This window comes from Lissotriton helveticus, chromosome 6, assembly GCF_964261635.1.
Source record: "Lissotriton helveticus chromosome 6, aLisHel1.1, whole genome shotgun sequence".
Taxonomy (NCBI): domain Eukaryota; kingdom Metazoa; phylum Chordata; class Amphibia; order Caudata; family Salamandridae; genus Lissotriton; species Lissotriton helveticus.
In genome coordinates, this window is record NC_136067.1 from 949,599,377 (window position 1) to 949,620,641 (window position 21,265).

The window sequence follows — 21,265 nt, forward strand, 5'->3', positions numbered from 1 at the left end:
TCGACTACCACCAGCACAAATCTGTTTCCTGAGGCTATTGGTGGGTCAAGAGGCCCAACAATGTCAATCCATACCCTCTCAAAGGGAATCCCAACCCCAGGTAGTGGAAAAAAGGGTGTCTTTGGTTTGCTACCTGTCTTGCCACTGGCTTGACTGATAACAAAGGAACTGCAAAACTCCTTTACTTTGTGGGACCTACCTGGCCAGTAGAAGTCAGTGACTAATGTACTCCAAGTCTTTATCTGGCCAAGATGCCCAGCTAGGGGGAAGTAATGTGCTAGAGAGAGTAGGAACTCTCTATACTGCTGAGGCACTACCACTCTCCTAGTGGACCAGGTTTGGGGTCTCTGGCCACCGTATACAGGAGTCCCTCCTCTCAGTAGGTTCAGTTGGAGCCGCTGACATTTCCCTTTACCTGGTCAGCAGCTTGCTGTCTCAGGCTCTCAATAGGGGAACATGTCTTCTGTCCCTGGCAAGGATCTTCCCTAGAGTGTTTCCTTTGACCTGGGAGCTTTTCCCTTTAAGGCCCAAGTTTCTGGGGCTCAATTCCTTCAAGGGCTGGCAGGTCTTCTCTCTGAGGAGGAGAGACCTGATTTTTTGTCGTTGTAGAAGTTGGTTTTCCAGACTTCAGGCCTTTTCTCTTGGAGAGTTGGGCCTTTATTGCAGGCTCCAACCTCTCTTTTTCGAGTGTTCGAATTTCCATACACACCCATTCAGGTTTTCCCAGCATGGCTGCATGGGATCTTAGCTCTACCACAGCCCATGCTGAGGTCTACAGATCATTTCCTAGCAGATATTGTACTGAAATTGCAGAGGTCACGACCACCTTTTTTTGGCCAGTAACCCCTCCCCAATCAAAGGTTACCATTGCCAAGGGATGGACCTTGGTATTGTTATCAGTATTGATGACTGAATATGTCTGTCCAGTTAAGTACTGTTCTGGTAGTATCCGTTTTCCAGTTACCATTGTGACACTTGCACCTGTATCCTTCAGTGATTCAACCCCATTGATATGTGGCCTTCAGTCTGGTCTCGGCACACCAAGGATCCCACCTGGAGACTCACCACCCCAGTAGAGACTCAAGGTGCACTAGTGGAAACCTTTTTGGGACAGGAAGAGTCCCCAGTTCTGTGTCCATTGGCTTTACAATTAAAACACCATGCCTTTTTGGGATCCCAGTTCTTACCATGGTCCCCACCCTTTGATTAGGAAGTGTTTCAGGGCCCAACCTCTTGAACTGGGTTTGGGGTTCTTTTAAAGACTCTTTGGGTTTTTCCTCTTTGTGTCCCACATCTTTCCGGGAAGGGGGGAGGGGGAAGAAGTAACCCCATTCTTTTGGTCACCCCTCCTTGGGTGTTTTTGGACACCATTGTGTTTATCCAATTGTCTACCTACTTCAACAGCTCTTGGGGAGAGATTAACCCTAGATCCACTAGGTACTGATGCAGTTTTTCTGATGTACACTTACTTAACAAATGCTCTTTCATTAACCTATTGTAAAGCCCATAATAATATTGCACCTTACTGCCTTTCAACCAGCCACCTAGTGTCTTGACTGATAGGTCAACACAATCTACCCAGGACTGACTCAAGGTTTTGTGAGTCTTCCTGCACTTAATCCTGTACTTCTCTGTAGTGAGTCCAAAGCCCTAAACCAGGGTTTCCTTCATGAGGTCATAAGACTCAGCATCTGCCTTATCCAGTGTCACTAGTCTAGCCCTGCACTTTCCTGAGAACTACTTCCAGAGTAGAGAGCTCCAGTATTTTTTGGTGTAATCTCCTCATTTTAAATGCCCTCTCAAAGACAGTATCCATTTGGTAATGTCATGACCCTCAACATATTTAGGGACAATCTCTTGGGATTTGGGATTAAAGTTTCCTCTCTCTCACTGTTTACTTTATTGCTGCCACCACTTATGGGCCCAAACCCTCATCAGCTCTTTCTGTGGCCAGGATTTTGGCCTCAAGGTCTGCCCTTTTGGCTAGTATCACAAGGACTAGGTCCTCTTCATCCAGCTTGTCTTCCTGTCCTGAATGTCCTGACCTACTACCGGTAGGGGCAGACCCTCTAGATACAGTGTTAGGGTAGAGGTGAGGTATCTTCTCATCACCTGTACCATTGGTACGGGAATAATCTCCATCATTAGAATCCTCTTCACTGACTACTTCCTCTTCAGGAATGTCAGAATTCTCTGCTCTTGCATGGGGTGCATCAAACTCAGCAAGCAACTCCTGGAGTTGTGGCTTGGTTGGAGAAGGCCCAGGTTTGAATATACAAGCTTTACAGAGGGCCCTTAACTGCTTCACATTAAGTTGCAAATAAGGTGTCGGGTTGAGATTCTTGACACTCTCCAATGTTCTAGTAATTGTTGGTGTATTTAGACCTTTTTTAGAAATCCAACAACAAATTCTAAGACTTTTAAGGCCTAACTACCAGGGATACCATTTACTAGGAAGTACTAAAGTGTGTGCCAATTGTGTTACAATTAGACTATTTTACCTTGATTTTAGGGTACTAGCACTGGCACTGGTGTCTGGTTAGTAGGGTCCCAGTGCACATCAGTCAAAAAAATCTGTACCAGTGGCAAAAAGTAAGGGTGACCATGACAAAAAGATGCACTTTCCTACACTGGTCACCTGCCCTTGAGGTGACTTGATGAAAAGAAGCAACATGAGACAATTTCTAGATGATTGTGAGGTTGGAGTTGAATTGAGGGCACTCACACATAGACCATACTGGTCAAAAGCCCACGTGGATCAAAGTATTCAAAGTAATAATCTAGGATAACAAACTGATATAACAAACATTTTGTGATTGAGCACAGCCCTTAAAGAGGCAAGTGAATTAAAGGGATGCAGAGCATGGATCCTTTTTGATATTGCTAAATTCAGAGTCATGATATGACCTACTTGTATAAAAACCTTCTCTGAGAAATACATAGAATTTAAATTGGCCAACACAAAGTACTTCAGATACTTAAAAATCTGACTCGCCTTGGATATGCTGTTTGGAAGCTACGAACCACTCTCTTCTTGAATCAAGATCATGTATAGAACTATGATAAACAGTTTTCCCGATTAAAATGCAGGGGCTGAAAGAGAATTGGTCTCACGACCTATTGCAAATCGAAGTGGAGGACTGGGAGGAAACCCAAATGCTCCCATGCTTGCCATTCAGTCCACCACCAGACATCTGCAAGTAAAATTGTTACAAATAATATATCACTACTGATTACTATTATTCTCTACAGGACTAATAAATACCTCAACATGACTGAGGTGCAGAAGAGAAAACCCCACTATATGGGGCTGTGACCTCATCCATACCTTTTGGTCAGCAGTCCATGGGGAAGTGACTAAAATAGTGGAAACCCGGGCTCCATTGGCCCACCCCCTCATCGTGCCATTCCTAAGAATAAAAGGGAAAATTGACCTTCCCAGGTATACAGTGATTATTTAGACTTTGGGTCCACTATTAGCACCCAGACAATAGATTAATAATTTCAGTCAAGGTCTGACTACCTGTCGAAGAAAACTAGACTAGTGCCCATAAAAATATGGAGTCTGTGGCGACGCAGCAATTGATCTTTAACATGCTGTTCTCTGAGCCTCTTTTGTGGGTTCATTATGTTGCAGTGGGTACGGGTGGGAGGGAACGTGCTGCAGACAAAAGATAGACAATGATATGAGATTGTTGGACAATTAAGGTATGTGGACTTAATAACCCCAATAGATAAGTAATTTTGTATTCTTTATTCTTCAACTTGTACCAAGTAAGTATGAGATTATGGTTATGTTGCGTCAGGTGGTAACTATATGGAGAGTTGTTAGTACTATAATGTTCCCCTTCTTTATTTTTATTGAAACAGCTCTTAATAAAGTGATGAAAGTGTCAAAGCCAGCAGCGTTGGCAGGTGCAGCAAACAGGAAGATGATTCAAGTGCTAGCTGGCAATGTAGCATCTTTGGACTCCTCTTCTGTGCTACAAATGGTAAGCATGTGATGATGTGTTTTGTGGGTCTAGGGAAAATATTTGTTCCTGAATAGTAACATGGACTTGCATTAAAAATTATGGAAATCTTTTCAAGTAAGTTTGTGCTTTTGTTTAGAATAGATTTCTAACTCTTTGTGGCTCAGACATTTCCAGGAGTAGTCCTGTAAATCTATTAAGTTTCCAAAGGCTACTGAAGCACTTTTCCACTAAGTTGTCAATCTAGGAGTAGAGCAGGTGTTTGATATGAATTTTCACATTTGACTTGTATTTTATTTTTACTTTCTCAGAGAATGTTTTTTCTTTCTTTATGGAAAAAATCCTTCCCCTAGACACCTTGAAATTTGGAGGTGTTTCTTTCTATTTACTAAAATGCAGTTACCACAATCTTAATGAGAGTAACTCTGAGTGTTTTCAATTGGAAATTGCCATGGAAAATTCCTGTAAATATGCAGAGCCATTTGAATTTGTGATTTTTTTCAATCATTTATCTCGCCCACTTGTCACCTGCGCTTTTGCTAACATTCCTCCTTTCCCAGCCCTACCATTGGCTGCCTTCTCTCTCAGCCCTACCATAGGCTTGTGACTGAAAAGGCCACCCACCAGATTGTTGTCTTTCTTCATTATAAGAACAATTAAAGTTTCTGAAATTCCAATTGTTGTAATTCTTGATATCCTAATCATGAACTGGGAACAGAAAAATGACCCTCTGATTTATCTAATCTCTGTACAAGAATAAGCACCCACTACTACTTGTAAATGTAAATGTAAATGTTTGTATTTTATATAGCGCACTTCTACCCGGAGGCCTCGTAGCGCTGTATTCATACCGCTGCGGAACCCATCCTGGCTTTCCAGTGAAATGTCCACTCCTGGGCACCCCCAAGGTGAAGCCAGGCATCAACAGCGCTGCTGGGGCCGTTGTGGAGATTAAGCAAGCTATTGCCCAGAGTCACAGAGTGGGACCCATGATTAGACTAGGCACCGAGGCGAGAATTATCAGGTCCGGGGAAATTGAGCCCAAGACCCGCCGAGGCGGGAATCGAACCCTGGTCCCGGGCCAGACCTCTGCATCAGGGTCTGCCGCTCTAACCATTGAGCCACACTTCTCCCCTACTTCCTTGTGGTGGACCCAGTTTACACCTTTTTCCTACCAGTGCTGTGAACATGTAATTTTAATTGTCCAAAGACTGACAGAGTACTCTGAATGCTGCCACGGGGAAAACATGAAACCATTTGCTACTGTTGATAAAGAGTAAAAAGAGTGATAATCCATAAGGAGTGTGGCATCAACCACTGATATGCCAGGGTGCAGAGAATGACATGGGTAACTGACCTATCTATCCAGTGCTGTCTTTCTCTCTTTGGTTTGAAATCTGTCCTGGGCTGTAGTGTGTAGTAGAAAGATTAACCCTACGTTTAGAGTGAATCTGCACTCTAAGTTCAGGCTTTGTACTGTCCCTTTTACTTACCTTGCAGCCTAGCCGGTTTACTGACTGGCTTTTGCATTGTTTTAAGCGAGATAAAAAAAGAAGAGTGTTTCTAAAGGGGCTTGCCCTTACACTTGTAACTAAAAACTGTTTCTAAGAGGCTAATATACTTTCATAGTCTGTGGTGCACCAGTATATTTCTTCTCTCTCCCCAATCAGCTTTTTCCTCCTCACCTCATGTTCACTACCAGATGTAGGAAGCTGGGTCTCTATAAAGTGTACCAAAATGAGGTGCACTGTGTAGAGTCCAAGTATCCCCTACTAGTGTACAGGAGTTTGCTTTAACAATCCCAAGGTGCTCTAGTTGTGGTTGTGTGGTCGAGCAGCCTTAGGCTTATCAGAGGGGAGGGTTAGGCATTTGTTGCAGCCACAGAATCAATAAGTGAGAGACACCCAATAAGGAAATCCAACACCAACTGATAAAAATAACACAGATTTTATATTAAATTATACACCAAGAGCTTCTAGATCAGGTAAGTATTTTTCAAGTTAGCTATTTTCAGAAACATAGAAAATACAGCTGTCCGATTTGATAATGTTATCCTATGGGAGAAACATGCACGGCATAGGGTCACTTGTAAACAACTTTCAGAACTGTTCTTCTGGACTTACTGTAAGGAGGGGCCAATGTCTAAGAAAGCACCAAGAGTTCAAGTTCACCTGCCCTGGGGTGTCTGGGTACAGAGGTGATTTTTGCTGTCATAGCCTCGAACACTACCCTTTGAAGTCTACTGGGAGCAGTACCTGCAAAGAAAGTAGGCACTGGGAGGCCAGTCCGGCAGAACCGAAGGGGGGGCTCGGCTCTTAAGGGTCTCAGGACCACAGAGACAAACATCAGTTTCAATGGACTCAAGCTGGGGGCTTGGGTGCGTAGGTGTTTCGTCCGGCGCATTGTCAAGTTTGAGGTGCTCACAGTTCTCGGTGCACCTGCAGAAGAGGGGAAAAAGAAACACAGCAAGACGACTTCTGGCATTGAGCTGGCCTCTGTTTAAGTCCTGTGACCTGCAGGTCTGTTTTGTCGGCAGTGGTGTTTGGTCTGTACACAAACAAGCCTTGGTACTTGCAACAGGCTCCGGTACCCTGTGTATTGGTGCAAGGAGTCTCCGGGGTGGATCACGTTTTGAAGACTGGATGGATTGACGATCTGACCTTCTGGACACTCTGTGACCTCTTCCTGGGCTGCGTCGGTGGACCCAGTGGTCAGCAGATTGGTGAACCGGACTCTGCAGTTGGTACTTACAGGATGCAAGACAGTGGCTCCTCCACGGCAATGGAAATGCTGACTGGATGGCGAAGTGCTGGCAGCCCTCCAAGGCGTTTGGAAGATGCACAGCTACAGAACGAGTCTGGTCTTTGCAGTTGTTGCGACAGGATCCGGGAAGCAGGGTTTGGCAACATGTTTGCAGCAAGTCCACAGTTCTTGTGTACTTCAGCTCTTCCTTGTCCTCCTTCTCCTTTAGTCAGGCAGACCTGAGTTCCTGGTGTCAGAGGGCCACCTAAATACTCCATTTAGGGGCATAGTATGGTGGACCTCACCATTCTTACCGTTGGAATTGGTGGAATAATTATGGCATGGTCCAAGTTCAAGAGAGGCTGTGACCTTAAATGACAGAAGGTTGGGCATAGTTAAAATGTGTAAGAGAACATAGTGCCAATCATGGGGGTGGAGCCTTTGAGGTGGAGGAGCTAGTGCACTGTCAGTCTATTTGCAGAATATCCTTCTGTCCGCAAATAATCGCGGACTGTCACATGTTTAAGAAACAACAAGAGTACTGACCACACCATCTGGAGACATTTGGGGGTGGGGGAGGATGTAAAACAAAGAACAGAAGGATGATTAGCAGAAAGGTCATAATAGAGCAGCATCTAACTGGGCCTAACCTGGAAAGGAACCCAAGTTGGAGGTGTGGCCCTCTTTAGAGATACCTCTTAACCTAGTTTAGGACTCATCAACATTCATTAGTGTCAATACACCTACACCCACACTTCTCAAACGGCATAAAACTAACTATCTCTGGCAAAGAGCCCCCTTGAGGGTGCCTGTCTGGCAGTGCAGCGCCGGCCCAACGAGGAGCATACCCTGTGATGAAGCATGACCCATCTGGGTGTTCGAATGCTCTTGACAATGTGGAAAAGTAAATTTTGCCATGTTCTGTGTCCCTACGCCTCATCCATCATATGTTATGTGTGCATGATCAATATGCATATGTTATTCCCCATGTCCGATTAAAGACGCAATTACAGTTGTGTCCACCTCTAGTATGATAGTTTCCAGTCCTCGTGAATACTACGAATATCAGGCCTATGTAAGTAATGTTGCCACGTTTCTCAGTGTGCACGTTATTCAATTATAAAGTCTCCGTTTCCAGGCCTCAAAAGGGCCCGGACCACAGATTCAGCTCCTGTCTCCTGAAAGCCTCGCTGAGGAGCGACACAGCCCCCACCTGTATCCTCGACCCTTCACTTACTTCCTGCCTCGCAGTGCCCGGTGCAGCTTGGCTCTGCCTCTGAGTCTGCCAAAAGTATGTTATAGTTCCAGTTATCAGTTCAGTCCTCCTCTTCTGCATTCCTAAGCTACTGAACTGCATCAATAGTTTCCGTCATTGTCTAGCCTTCTCGTCTCCATGTTAGAGAAGTACTGTATTTAATAGTCATTTAATATTCTTCACGCACTACATGTAGAATAATGCATGGTCCAGTCTTAGAGTCAAGTTAGCTTTTCCCCTCATGACTTCTAGTTTATATCAACATGTTCCCTAAACATTAGATACCAGATAGGGTTTAGGTACATGTCGCTCCGACCCTCCAGACTCTAGTCTCTGCTCCTAGCACAGAGTTCGTAGCCCCCAGCTTCTCCTAGTAACACGTCATTGCCAGTTTTCGCGCACCATTAGGTTAGAGGTCCCGGCTCCTTAGGTAGCCCCCTCCAATGTTTCCGCCCATTCATGACATATTCTGTTACGTTTGCATCACATGTCTATGTATACTCCCAGTTACACCTCTTATTTCTGTTATCTCTCGCGACTGCTACGCGTCACGCCTTCTGCTCCACCCACTGCTACGCCTACTGCAATGTAATGCTATGTGTTTGCGCTATGTATATATGCCTGTGTTTTGTTATTGAATGTTAGCGCGCTCATCCCAGACCCAGCCCCAGCAGCTGCTGGGATCCTTTTGTTCTGCTGGGTCACCCTATGCAGGTTGTCCTGATCCTGTCCTTATGCTGTAATAAACCTGCAGAAACTCCTACTACCTCGAATCTTGACTCTTATTTATTGAGCTATCTGTTATGCTATAAGTCTAGTCAAAAATAGGGTATTATTTATTTATTTACCACATAATGGCGCCCGAACAGGGACTTGCCCTTTCCCCACGCGTCGGTGAAGCCACGCCGACCCCCTGACCCTCTGCAGTCGTGACGGAACTCTTCTGCGCAGTGGCAGATATTTCTGCTCAAGTATCCCTCAGGCCCACGGAGGAGACGGAGGAGGCGGTCCAGCATCCGAACGAGACGGTGGAGGAACGCGGCGAGTCCCGACCAGAGCCCAAGCCGAGAGTCCAAGGTCCGAGGTATCCGGAGGTCCACCCGTAATTGAAGTCCGAAGTCCGAAGTTCGTCGTCGTAGTCCAGTCCCGTCCGAGGCCTTCCGTTCCGTGCTGCCCGGTGAGTACCATTGCTGGGGTAGTGTCTAGACAGGGTCAGTCTAAATTGACTCTGGTCCGTGGGTTGGTGGTACCCAAGCCCACAAACGAAGTGTTCACCTAGGTGGATACGGGTCTTGATGTGTTCCTTTATGGGACCGGTATGTTCCGTACTGTTACAGCAGTGCATCCAGTAACTCTAGTCTGTTCCGTTCTCGAGAATTCTGTTCTGTTTCTGTTTTCAGTTTTTTCAGGTAGTATTCTGTTCGAACTGTTATTTATAATGTTGTTTAATGTATTTCCAATGTCGTGGTATGCCTGAATTGTTTTCCCAATTGTTATTGTTTTTCGTGTATTGTATTGTGTTCCGATTCAAGTTTAGAATGCCGCTCTTTTCCAAGTTACGTCAGTTAAAAACTAGAAAGGGTCTGCTGGAAGCAGCAGTTCCTGTTCCGCCTAGGGACAGTCCAGGTCACTTTATGTATCAGAAACATGGCATAAGCGCCATATTGTATCTAGATTTATGGGTAGAGTATACCAAACAGTTAGAAGAAAAGTATAGATGGCCCGTATCGGGTACATGGGATGCCGAATGTATCATGCGAGTAGAAGAAGCATTATGGAAAAAGAAAGCCAGACAGTCACAGAAAGATGCCATCGAGTTATGGCGTAAGGAAGCGCATAGAAGAACGGAAAAGGAAGTCAGAAAGTCAGAGTTAAGTAGAGAATCCCAAGAACGAGCCCAAGAAAGAGAATTAATCGAGATAGGTGAACAAGTCAAAGCCGAACAGTCAGACAGACAGAGGCATGCCCTTATTAAGGGTATGTATCCTCTCCTTGCCGAAGGCTTGCCAAAAGCGACCCCAGAGGCACCCAGTAATTTCCCGCCACCATTAGTTCCGACCAAGCTACGTCACAAACCGACCGCAGCTGATATTTTTATTTCGTCCTATTTGGACGACACAGTTCCAGAATATGCAAATCCAGTTCGCGCTCCACCTGTCCCTGTAAATCAGGCACTTCCCGTTCCTCCAGACACCGGAGTACCTGTTACGGTACCCCCGGGTCAGCCTGCCATACAAGTTCAGCCCACGTTACAATTACCGACCCTGCAAGCACGAAGAATGTCAGTCGACGATTCTAGTATAGGGGCCGCAGGAGGAGGTCCTCCTCAAACCCCGCCGCCACACAAGCGTTTATCAGCACTCGAATTGCATGCTCAAGCATCACAGCGTACTCCTAAAAGTAATAAGTCTGTTACAGAAATCAGACAAGCCCTTGCCGAATGTGTTTATGACACAGTCCCAGGCGAGTATAATATGGTTTTATATTCCGTACGCGTAAGAAGGGTGACCGAGTATCTAGTCACCTTACCGAATATGAAAGAAGATCTAGACAGAATATATCGTTTCATCCGTACAGGGGATGATCCAGAAAGTATTGGCGAGATTATGTCTCAAAGGAAAGCCGAGATTCAGCTCATGATATTAAAGTTCCTGATCAATTGTCTAATAAGAGAACAAGATTACCCGTCTAAAGATCCCGCCGAAATGAGAATCCTAACAAGGTGGAGTGATAATATAGCCGAGGGTAAGCACAAGACCATTAGTGCCATGGAAAGTATGTACAAGAAAATTCGTAAAGAAATAATAAGGTTACACGAACAGCGTAAAACAGCACAAGTAAGCGAGAAAGAAAGTATCTCTGATCCTGAAGAGGAAGACGAGAATCCCGCCAGAATAGCGTATGTAGGAAAATCCAGATTTCCAGATCGCCATTTACGTCCAGAACCTAAGTCTATTTTTCATCATCCAGCACGAGAGCCTCGCTCTCTAGAACAAGTATTTCAAGCTACCGATCACATTCTGAAATCACGAGTCGGTTACAGTGAATTAAGTACCATGCACGAACAAGAACTAGCCCGATCAGCAGTCCGATGGATTACTGATTCTACCACTTTTCCAGACGAAATAGTGGCACAAATGTTTCTGAAACTGCCCCCAGCCGAGCAACGACTGGTGGGTATGTATATGATCCAGCACCTCATTACCCTGTATGAGGGTCAACATTCTGATCCAGGCCCGTTACATGATATCCTGAACGAGTTACTCCAGTACAGATGGAGAGGTCTAGGTACCGATTTAATTAGTGTCATTCTAGAACAGCGCCACAAGTATAGAACGTTCTTGAACCCGCATTTTGTTCATGTCTCACCCCCAGAAAGTAAACCATTCTACATAGACAGACAGAATCCGCTACGAGAAGTCCACCCAGTCCAAGGGGCGGGTGGCGTAATGCAACGAGTGTTTGTATACACTCCGATATCAAAGATGGAACTCCTTGAAATGAAGAAATTAATTCCCTGTCATGACAAAGATCCAGCGGGGTTCCATAGAGAATTAAAAGACATGCTCCGTATGGGAGAATACACCTACCCAGATATCATTAAAATGTTAAAGGTTCTGCTACCCGCAGGGGTGTATGAAAAGTTAAAAGAAAAAGAATGGGAGGTGGGAGAGAAAAAGATCGATTGGACAGCTCTAGAAGCTGAAGACAAGGCACGAGTACCAGGTACCGGTCTTGGAGATAAATGTAAAGAATTACCAGAATTATTGATTCAAGTTTTACCCAGATTATTGACAACTAGGAAAGAAGACTGGGATGCAATCTCAGCCTGTAAACAGAAACAAGATGAGGATATTAGTGATTTTTATTCTAGATTTGAGAAATGTTTCAGTATTAACAGTGGTCTCAAGACAAGTAGTGAGTCATACCCTCATCTTTTCGTTACTAAATTAGTCGAGAATTCAAGTCCACAAATTAAAAACCGAGTTTTGAAAGTCGAAAGCACCTGGCAAGCAAATAGTCCGTCCCAGATGCTCCAGATGCTCCAGTATCACCAGAATAGAATCAGAGAAGAGCAAGAACACGAAAGAAAACGTATAAAAGACACGAAAATGAAAGTGCTAGTTGCACAATCTATTCCTCAAGACAGTCAGAAGAGGGGTCCGAATCAAGCCAGTCATCCTGCGGCTCCCGTTAAAGGGACCTGCAATTATTGTAAACAGCCAGGTCATTTTATAAACGAGTGTGCAGTTCTGAAACACAACATAGCTACTGGTAAGACTAAAGAAAGACCACGTCCGCCAAGACAAGAACAAGTTTCACAGACTCCTCAGTCACAGAATGCACCACAGACAGTTACAGTACCGCAGCCTATTGCTGCAACACAGCACGTTACATCGCAGATGTACCAGTATGCACAGTCCGAGTATCCAGAGTACCAGTCATATTCATGAAACAGCCTAGAGAGGGAGGTAGGCTTGCCTCTCATCGAGATACCTGTAGACCAAGAAGGTCCCTATGTTCATAGTCAAGTATTAGGGAAAGACAGAAAGTTTTTGATCGATACAGGGGCAAGTAGGACCACAATTAGTCACGCCGAAGTTCCAGGGGCTCCGCTCTCAGGCTCGAGAAATGTTTCCCTTGGATTTTCAGGAAAACCCATAGTTAATGAGATATCAAAGCCAGTTACTCTAGAAGTAGGTCCATTGTCCCGTACTACTGATCTGTTACTTACTAAGTCATGTCCAGAAAATCTATTAGGCATTAAGACATTGAAAGAATTAGGTGCAGTTATTTGCTGTTCCCCAGAGGGAATACGTCTGTTCCTACGTGACTTTAAGGGTCACTATGTATTACGAGATTTTGATTCAAGATTGTCTAATGTTCCGCAGCATTTATGGGCGCAAGGTCCAACTGATGTAGGTTACATGCAAATCACACCCCATCGTGTGACTCTCAAACCAGGTGTAGTGTTACCACGAATCAGGCAGTACAGATTGCCACCTGAGGCTGTAGCAGCCTTATCCAAAATTATTGACGAGCTCATGGCTCAAGGAGTAGTTGTAGAAACTGACTCCAATGTATGCAATTCTCCGATCATTCCAGTCATGAAACGTACTGATCCAAATGCACCCCTAGTATATCGATTAGTGATTGATTTACGAGAGCTTAATAAATGTATTATTCCTCAGTACCCAGTTGTCCCAGACATTTCTTCCCTGTTAACTGCTATTGATTCCGAAGCCATGTTTTTCACTGTTATTGACCTCAAAAATGCATTTTTTAGTGTTCCAATTCATCCAGACAGCCAGTTTCTTTTCGGATTTTGTTTAAATGGAAGGAGCTATATGTTTACACGCGCTCCTCAAGGTTTCACAGAAAGCCCTAGTATTTACAGTCAAGCACTCAAGAGACAACTAGACAACATTCACATGCCAACTGACACTGCCCTGCTCCAGTATGTCGATGATCTACTGATCACAGCCCGTTCTGAACGTGACTGCGAGCGTGCATCACTTACAGTTCTGTATTTTCTTGCCGAGATGGGGCACAAGGTGTCACCTTCGAAGCTTCAATTCTGTGTCCAGCAAGTGGTATACTTAGGACACTTGCTGTCCAAGAGGGGTAGGCAGTTGACACCCGACCGTATCCAGTTAATAGCGAGTCTTCCCCGGCCCAGAACCCAGAAGGAGGTACGTGCCTTTATCGGCCTTACTTCTTATTGTAGACAATGGATTCCCCAGTATGCATTCCTAGCCAAGCCACTGATACAGTTAACGACACAGGAGGCAGCCGTATCGACTGTCCTCCCTTGGACATCTGACCATACACTTAGTTTCAACGAGTTAAAGAAAGCCCTATGTCAAGCTCCAGTTCTAGCTACACCGAACTACAGTATGCCTTTTACACTTTTCGTTACAGAACGCAAAGGTACAGCATTATCTGTTCTCACACAAGATCAAGCAGGTCAATACAAGCCCTGTGCTTATTTTTCGAGCACATTAGATCCAGTCGCCCAGGCGTTGCCTGCGTGCCTCAAGTCAGTTGCAGCCACAGCACTAGCTATCAGACAAAGTGATTCTATAGTTTTAGGACATTCCTTGACAGTACAGGTCCCACATTCAGTAGAAGTTCTTTTAAACCGAACACAAACTCAGCACTTGACAATTGCACGTTTAACAGGTTATGAATTGACACTGTTCCAGCCACACATAGAAATTAGACGCTGCAACGTCCTGAATCCTGCTACACTGTTACCATCAGTTAGTTCAAATCCAGACACACATGACTGTGTGGAAGTAGTTAACATTACGACAAAGCCAAGACAAGACCTGACAGATATTCCGTTACCAGATCCTGACCTGACACTTTATGTGGATGGTTCATGTATGAGAACTAGTACAGGAGAACTAGTCGCCGCGTATGCAGTGACTACTGACACTGAAGTTATTGAAACACACCGTATTGATACTCGGTCCGCTCAAGCAGCAGAGCTAGTCGCTCTGACACAAGCCTGTATACATGCCAAGAACCTGAAGGTTAATGTTTACACAGATTCACGTTACGCATTTGGAGTTGTACACGACTTCGGAGTGCTCTGGCAGGAGAGAGGTTTTATGACTTCTCATGGAACCAAGATTCAGCATGGTCTCCTTATTCAAGCCCTGTTAGATGCCATACATTTACCGACATCTATTGCTATCATGAAGTGCAAAGCACATACGAAAGTTACAGACATTATTTCCCAAGGTAATGATTTAGCAGACCGCACAGCCAAGCTTACAGCACGGACTCCAGACATTCCAGTTAATCAGACACATACTCCAGATCTGACTACATGCATGACAGTTAAGGACCCTACTCAAGATGTCATAGATATCCAGTCACATGCTACTCCCGATGAAATCAAGAAATGGTCTGTACAAGGAGGGATCCAGACAGATCAAGGATGGTTAACGAAGGGTAGAGCCACATGGTTTCTCCCCGATTCTATGGTTCAAGTCATTATCAATACCGCACATAGTCCAGCACATTTAGGAGAAAAAGCTATGTTAGACAGTATCCAGAACATTTGGTTCAACAAGCATTTACGAGCTGCAGCCAAGCAGAAAGTCCGTACCTGTATGATATGTTGTCAGTTTAATCCAGGTAAAAGTGTCCCGGTGGAACAAGGTGGTTTCCAGCCCCCTGACCACCCTTTTGAGGTCCTCCAGATGGATTATATTCAGATGGAGCGATGTCGAGGTTTCAAGTATGTCCTTGTAGTTGTATGCGCTTTGTCCAGATGGACAGAAGCATATCCAGTCCCAGATTACACAGCCGCGACCACTGCCAAGCAGTTGGTTCGTGAATTCTTCCCTAGATATGGACTCCCTAGAGTCGTATATTCTGATAACGGCCAGCCATTCTCATCTGAACTCATGAAACACGTGTCCCTGTTGTTAGGGTACCAGTGGAAGTTCCATTGTGTACGCCATCCAGAAGCAGCTGGACTAGTCGAAAGGCATAATCAGACTCTGAAAATCCGCATTGCAAAGGTCTGTAAAGACAAGGGTGTGGACTGGTTAGTAGCTTTGCCAGTCGCTCTGTTTTACATGCGTATGGTCGCACATTCCAGATCAGGTCTGTCCCCGTATGAGGTCGTTTTCGGCCGCCCCCCTAACATGTGGGGTACTCCTAGACCCCGAAGTATTACCGATGTTTCATGTAATATGCTGACAGATTACCTAGCTTCCTTGATGTCTGCCCTCAACTCATGTCGTTCACAGGTTGCCGCCGCATTTCCAGACAATACCGAGGTGGCACCGCACGAGATCGTTCCAGGCTCCCTTGTGATGATCAGAAATTTCGACAGATCAAGTCCGCTGGAACCACGTTGGAAGGAGCCACGTCAGGTCCTCTTGACCACCCGAACTGCCGTCAAGTTGGAAGGCAGGAAGGGGTGGGTCCACCTTTCTCATGTAAAACTTTTCAAAGGACCGAAACCAGTCTTCAAAAACATTTCCAAGAACATTTCCCAGGATTCGAAGGATTGCCAGAACATTGTTTTAAAGGACTGTCCCGCACAAGACATTATTACAACCCCTCCCTTGTTAGAGAAAACTCCGCAACAGGAGTATAAGTTAAAGCTCAGGTCTAATAAGTCAGCCAGTTTGATTGTATAAGTCCTCCCCTAGGTGAAACGGTTAGACTGTTTCTGACATGTATAAAATAGACCCCCATAGTGAGAGAGTCAGTCAAAGTTCAATCAAATGTATCGTTTTTCTGAGTTTCATATTATTTCTCAGCATAATGATTTCCTGCACCAGCTACGCACTTTTCCTGTGTTTTTCAGTTCCTCATGTAAATATGTCTGCTCATGCTACAGTAGAGCACACGTTTAGTGATCTGCCTCCTCACGAATATTCATACCGCCTCGCCATGCGTAATAACACATTTATCCGTATGTTACATTATTCACACCAGACCAGCAATGCCACTAATTGTTGGGTGTGTGGTCGACTCCCCCCTTTCCAGACACCGAAGGGAGTTCTGCCACTCTTTCCTTATCCATTCTCACACAATGGTTCGTGTGGAGCATGGTCCACGTTAACGTCATCCTCAACAGATATGTCTTTTCTTAACAGTACATGTTTCCCAGAAAAGCAAGGTTTCCCCCACAGAACAGGTTTAGATTTAGAAAATGAAGTATATAATTTAGGAAATTATTCGTCGAATTTCATGGTCCTGAATGTTCAGTCTGATACTACTCCAGACTCACCCGCTATTTCAGTACTACCAGTCAAAGGCGAATTATGTGTCCGTAGTTATGGTTCTGTACATATAGGTCATAGTGAATGTACTACTGTTATCCAGTATAGTGACAGTGGGAAATCTATTTTCAAAGCTTCACGTCATTCTTATTTTATTTGTGGTCAAACTGCATATGTCCGTCTGCCCCTCGATTGGGAGGGAACCTGTTACATTGCTTTCCTACTGCCACCTGTTTTTCTAGCCCCACCTGACTATCATAGGAATTCTTTCTTAGTACACACTAGACACAAGAGAAATCTCCCGATTGTCGATTATACTGAAACCGCCGCAGAGCAATTCATTGATATAGATAAAGGTGTTTTCCCTTATTTAGGTACAGTTGTAAATAGTAAGCTAATCCGTAGGTTAACAAGAACCCTTGAAGCAGTAGTAGATGAGACAGCCTCCGCTCTAGGTAACTTAACTGAAGAACAATCCTTTATGAGAATTGTCGTTTTACAGAATCGTCTCGTCCTTGACGTCATACTGGCCGATAGAGGCGGGGCCTGTAGAGTTCTCGGATCCAGTTGTTGCATTTTCATTCCAAATAACGCGCCGTCTGTTTATTCAGCTATAACCAGACTCCATAAAATTGCCCATCTGTTACACCAAGATCCAGGCACCTGGACATGGTCCGGTTGGTTCTGGAATATAATTTCCGCATGGGGTTGGAAAGTCCTGTCCTTTTTAGGTATTGCAGTAGCGATCATATTTAGCTGCTGCCTCTGTATACAATGTGGCCCTGCGATTTGCAGCATGTGTGCTACCTCTTGTATTCCCAGTTCCAAGCCCCGTTCTAAATCCCGTTCCAAGACAATTCGAGACGAGCAAATGGTACTGTATGAAATGATAGACGGTATCATGAATATTGATGTTTCCTGATGGAAACGTAGTGACAAGGAGGGAATGTGGAAAAGTAAATTTTGCCATGTTCTGTGTCCCTACGCCTCATCCATCATATGTTATGTGTGCATGATCAATATGCATATGTTATTCCCCATGTCCGATTAAAGACGCAATTACAGTTGTGTCCACCTCTAGTATGATAGTTTCCAGTCCTCGTGAATACTAGGAATATCAGGCCTATGTAAGTAATGTTGCCACGTTTCTCAGTGTGCACGTTATTCAATTATAAAGTCTCCGTTTCCAGGCCTCAAAAGGGCCCGGACCACAGATTCAGCTCCTGTCTCCTGAAAGCCTCGCTGAGGAGCGACACAGCCCCCACCTGTATCCTCGACCCTTCACTTACTTCCTGCCTCGCAGTGCCCGGTGCAGCTTGGCTCTGCCTCTGAGTCTGCCAAAAGTATGTTATAGTTCCAGTTATCAGTTCAGTCCTCCTCTTCTGCATTCCTAAGCTACTGAACTGCATCAATAGTTTCCGTCATTGTCTAGCCTTCTCGTCTCCATGTTAGAGAAGTACTGTATTTAATAGTCATTTAATATTCTTCACGCACTACATGTAGAATAATGCATGGTCCAGTCTTAGAGTCAAGTTAGCTTTTCCCCTCATGACTTCTAGTTTATATCAACATGTTCCCTAAACATTAGATACCAGATAGGGTTTAGGTACATGTCGCTCCGACCCTCCAGACTCTAGTCTCTGCTCCTAGCACAGAGTTCGTAGCCCCCAGCTTCTCCTAGTAACACGTCATTGCCAGTTTTCGCGCACCATTAGGTTAGAGGTCCCGGCTCCTTAGGTAGCCCCCTCCAATGTTTCCGCCCATTCATGACATATTCTGTTACGTTTGCATCACATGTCTATGTATACTCCCAGTTACACCTCTTATTTCTGTTATCTCTCGCGACTGCTACGCGTCACGCCTTCTGCTCCACCCACTGCTACGCCTACTGCAATGTAATGCTATGTGTTTGCGCTATGTATATATGCCTGTGTTTTGTTATTGAATGTTAGCGCGCTCATCCCAGACCCAGCCCCAGCAGCTGCTGGGATCCTTTTGTTCTGCTGGGTCACCCTATGCAGGTTGTCCTGATCCTGTCCTTATGCTGTAATAAACCTGCAGAAACTCCTACTACCTCGAATCTTGACTCTTATTTATTGAGCTATCTGTTATGCTATAAGTCTAGTCAAAAATAGGGTATTATTTATTTATTTACCACAACCTGAGCAATCAGATGTCCCCTGTCTGATTCCTCAGCTTATACACGACCTGTCCCTTGTATTCTAATTTTTCAAGAAATTGCATATTTGTTGTTACTTTAGAATTGTTTGGAGCACAAATGCTGGATTTAGGAAACTGGCTCTTTATGTGATACACAAGTAATTAGATATATTGTGTAAAGAGTCAAGAGATTCCCTCAGAAGTGTATAGGGCTCGATGCAAAGCCAAGTGATCTATTTGTGGTAGTGTAGCAAAGCAGCCTTAGGCCTAACACATAGGAGTGTAAGACATGTGTTTTACACACGGTGATTAATAAATGACACACAACTGAAAAAGTAGATCCACACCAATTTTAGAAAAATATGCTTCTTTAAAGATTTATTTTAAGACCAAGAAATACATAAAAAGGTGAGTATGTTTTTCAGGATAAATACTTTACACTTTAAAAAGGTGCCATTTTTTAGTTCAGCAATGTTAACCTATGGAGGAAAACAAGAATGCAGTTTTTCATTTAAGTACACAACTTACAGATCTAGTCTTCGGAGTTTCAGGTCAAAACCAGGCAAAGTCCAAATTGATACCAAGAATGCGCCACTAGCGGCACAGGCGCTGCTGGGTGTTGAGGTCAAGGTCTGGATCAGGTGCTCAATGTTAACCAATGGAGACTGGGTGTGATTGAAGATGTTCTGCTCACAGGTGAGTAAAGCGGAGTTAGGGGGTCGATCTCCTGGAGCTAAGGTAAGTACAGGAGAGGTCACAAACCAGCACAAAACTTGCACCCTTAGAGGCTCTGGGGCAGTCGGGTGCAGAGTGCCAACACAGCATCGAGCATCCAATGCAATTCAGTGGGGGAGATTGGTTTTGGAAAGAGGCTGCAGGCGCTGGCCAGGAGGTTGCACAAATAAACCCACAACTTCCCAGGTACGTTTGATGCTAGTGGACGTAGGGACACCATTGGTCAAGCTTCACAAGGCCCAGATATGCCCACGCCTGAGGTATTGTGCACCCTGCCTTAGGGCTTGTAAGGCCTGCTAGAGGGGTGACTCACTTATACCTTGGGCAGTGCTGCTGGGCATGGCACACATGCAGTGTGACATGTCTACTTTGTCGTTTTTGTCTGCACCAAGGCATGCATGCTACAGTGGCAATTTGCATGAACTAGGCGAGGGGTCCTTAGGGGACCCTCTTCAGTTCTAATGTCCTAGGTACCTGGGTTCCATTTACTAGGGACCTACAGGGGCACCTGAAGTGCTAATTGTGGTTCAGTTTTAGGGAAGGAGCACTGGCACAGGGAACCTGATTTTATTAGTATGAGATGTTTGAAACCAAACATTCCTGTTTTCAGTGAAACTATCATGTAGCTGTGGGAACTCGTTTCCCCCAGTGTCCGGTACATGTCTTAAGATAGCTTCACAGGTGCATATATGCTCATGCAGGTATGCCCTCACATGTAATATTCAGCACGCTGCCTTAGGGCTGTTATGCCGACTGTGGGGGTGACCTACAAATATTGCACTCAGGGATGTGTGACATGTCGTGTTTTTGCTCTTGTCTGCACCAAGACATGCAGCTTGCAATGGCAGTCTTGCACGTGCTTGGTGAACGGTCCCTTAGGGTGGCCCAATTCGTGCTGCAGCCCTTAGGAACCCCCTTTAGTACCCCAGGACCTAGGAACCATTTACTAGAGACTTACAGAAGGTGCTAAAGGTTGTGCCAATTGGGGGGACAATTGTACAGTTTTGGGAAAGAACTCTGGCACTGGGTACCTGGTTAACAGTAACTCAGTGCACTTTCAGTCAAAATCACATAATTTACCAGCCAAAAAATAGGGGTGACCATGTCAAAAAGGGGCACTTTCCTACATTGTCCCTCATGTTCTGCACCCCCACTCTCATCCCCATATAAAACACACAAAAGAAAGACATGCCACAACACTCTTCTATTCTTTCGTCTCCTCTGCTACCACATAATCCCAAAGAGTTGATCCACTTGTCACCCTATCAAAGACAGTTGAGCACCCAATGCCCCCAGTCTCATCTCCGGTCCTACACACCCACATAGAAGGGCCCCACAAAATCTCTTCCAAGCTTCTCGGAGCAGGAGAATGGCAATCACAGGAAATTGCACACTGTCCCGGCTAGAATTATCATATCACCAACTAGTCCTCTATACAACACAGTGCTAATCAACAACAGTCCAACACTTTAAGGATCATAGTTACTCTTCTGCAGCTTTAAAATGCTTCATTCCCTGCAGCAAAGTAGCTAACCAAAGCTGCCTACTATTAATGTGCATTCAGTGAGGAAGAACCAAGTACAATATCTTCAACTTACTGATGGAAGCAGAACCTGACGAGCTTTTCATAACTGGATCATGGGCTGGGG

The 21,265-nt window shown here is 44.8% G+C and overlaps 1 protein-coding gene across 1 annotated transcript in view; it reads left to right on the plus strand.

The window, feature by feature from the left end:
- The window catches only part of HEATR1 (HEAT repeat containing 1), a 412,033-nt gene that overhangs the window by 159,647 nt on the left and 231,121 nt on the right, over nt 1-21,265 (plus strand). Inside the window, exon 16 of the mRNA XM_078648603.1 lies at nt 3,871-3,992. Coding sequence (XP_078504729.1) covers nt 3,871-3,992 — 122 coding nt within the window. The remainder of the gene's footprint in view (nt 1-3,870; nt 3,993-21,265) is intronic.